The 1,504-nt window shown below is 36.0% G+C and overlaps 1 protein-coding gene across 1 annotated transcript; it reads right to left on the reverse strand.

The window, feature by feature from the left end:
- Positions 1-608: 608 nt before the first annotated feature.
- Positions 609-1,199, reverse strand: LOC109588593 (uncharacterized). Its single transcript, XM_020004739.1, has 2 exons — positions 1,102-1,199; positions 609-1,054 (listed from the first exon to the last, which is right to left on the reverse strand). Exons 1-2 carry the CDS (start codon positions 1,142-1,144, stop codon positions 705-707), a joined length of 393 nt encoding a protein of 130 aa, XP_019860298.1. The 5' UTR covers positions 1,145-1,199; the 3' UTR covers positions 609-704.
- Positions 1,200-1,504: the final 305 nt, after the last annotated feature.

Below are 1,504 nucleotides of genomic sequence, written 5' to 3' on the forward strand. Positions count from 1 at the left end.
ATGTAAAATCATTTATCTGTAAGCATCTTCGAGCGTCACTAGAAGATGATGCCTGTATTTGTAAGTGTCATCTAGTAAAGGCAAGACGCAATATTACAAAAGATACTACAGCCAAACACCTGACCACCTATTTAATGCCATAGATTTATCACTAACTATAGAAAGAAGCATGAAGAATGGCTAAATTCTATTCGTAATGTAGTTTCAACATTAATTTCCACAGAGGAGGAAAGGGTGCCATCAATCACATCACTGAAACTACATTGGAAAAGATCATGCTGGGTGAGCATGATGTGGACTTTTTCATTTGTATCTGATGTTTAGGGAATCTACCAGAACCAACGAAAAATGGATGGACACTTGATAACAGTAAATATAGCATTCAGTGGGAAGATCACGAGAAAGAAAAGCAGATTCAACAAAATCTAGTTTTCCTGACTAAGGGATGCAACTGTAAAACCAGTTGCACTACAGGGCTATGTGGATGCATTAAGAGAGAGACAAGGTTAAGGAAATCAGCTACTTCTGACAAATTTTTCTTAACCACTGCATTTAACTTTCAACCTTGCTGTAGCACTAGCTAATAATTTTATTAAGCACATCATTGCTGTTTTTTGGACTTTTGATGTAAAACCTTGGAGTTTCCAGCTGAAAACCTTCAGTCCCACCCCCTTATTAAGTATGCAGAAAGTATGTTTAGCTGATTATCTCTGTAGTTGTTCATTCAATAAGTATAGACAATTATTTGTTAGTACCAAGTCACTACAAAACTCACTCTCCATATCTATTCCTTCAGCTACAGCATGCTCTCCTAATTCCCTCAATGCTGATACCAATGAATAGATAGTAGGACCACTTTTCTTCTGTACATTATCAGCTTTCTCTAGCCATTTAGTAAGACAGTCACTAAGACACCTTCCAGCTCCTCTGTGGTCAGCTTCAATGACACTTATTGTATTAACAGATAGACCAAGATAAAGACCAAGATTATGGTATCTGTCTCCTGAAAAACCATGTCTTCTGAGTAGTTGAAGTACCTCAGCAAGATCAGTAACTATTAAATAATTGTATTTAGTATAAGAAATAAGTAACTGAACATACTTTGCAGTTCATTTGTATTGTCTGCTGGTCCAGGAGAAGCCATTGAGCTAAGTTTTGCAAAAAAGGCAGGGCTCAATAACAACGCCCACGTGATCTGATCTAGACTAATTAAAGTAGGAGGGGCTAAGCCACCCTAAATTATAAAAAGCAAAGCTATTTTTATTTTTGTGATGATTCAGCTTGTAGGCTTGAACTGAGTGAGTCTGAAGTAGTCTCATCTTTTGTAAACTGATAATTCTATTTTATGTACTATTAGTGTCTATATATTTATCAGTAGTACTGGAGTAACTGATGGATCAGTGATACAATCATTGATACAAGTTATGACTGATGAGAATTACCAGCTCACTGGACCCTAACTCTAAGAAGTTAGTCTATAATTATTATTTATTTATACTACTGT

This window comes from Amphimedon queenslandica, unplaced genomic scaffold, assembly GCF_000090795.2.
Source record: "Amphimedon queenslandica unplaced genomic scaffold, v1.1 AMPQUscaffold_11986, whole genome shotgun sequence".
NCBI classification, from domain to species: domain Eukaryota; kingdom Metazoa; phylum Porifera; class Demospongiae; order Haplosclerida; family Niphatidae; genus Amphimedon; species Amphimedon queenslandica.

Excerpts from the sequence above, each read along its gene's own strand:
- LOC109588593 (XM_020004739.1), bottom strand. The coding sequence starts at position 1,144 with ATGGCTTCTCCTGGACCAGCAGACAATACAAATGAACTGCAAA. Across the intron at positions 1,055-1,101 it reads CAATACAAATGAACTGCAAA|TTACTGATCTTGCTGAGGTA; the intron begins GTATGTTCAGTT and ends ATTATTTAATAG.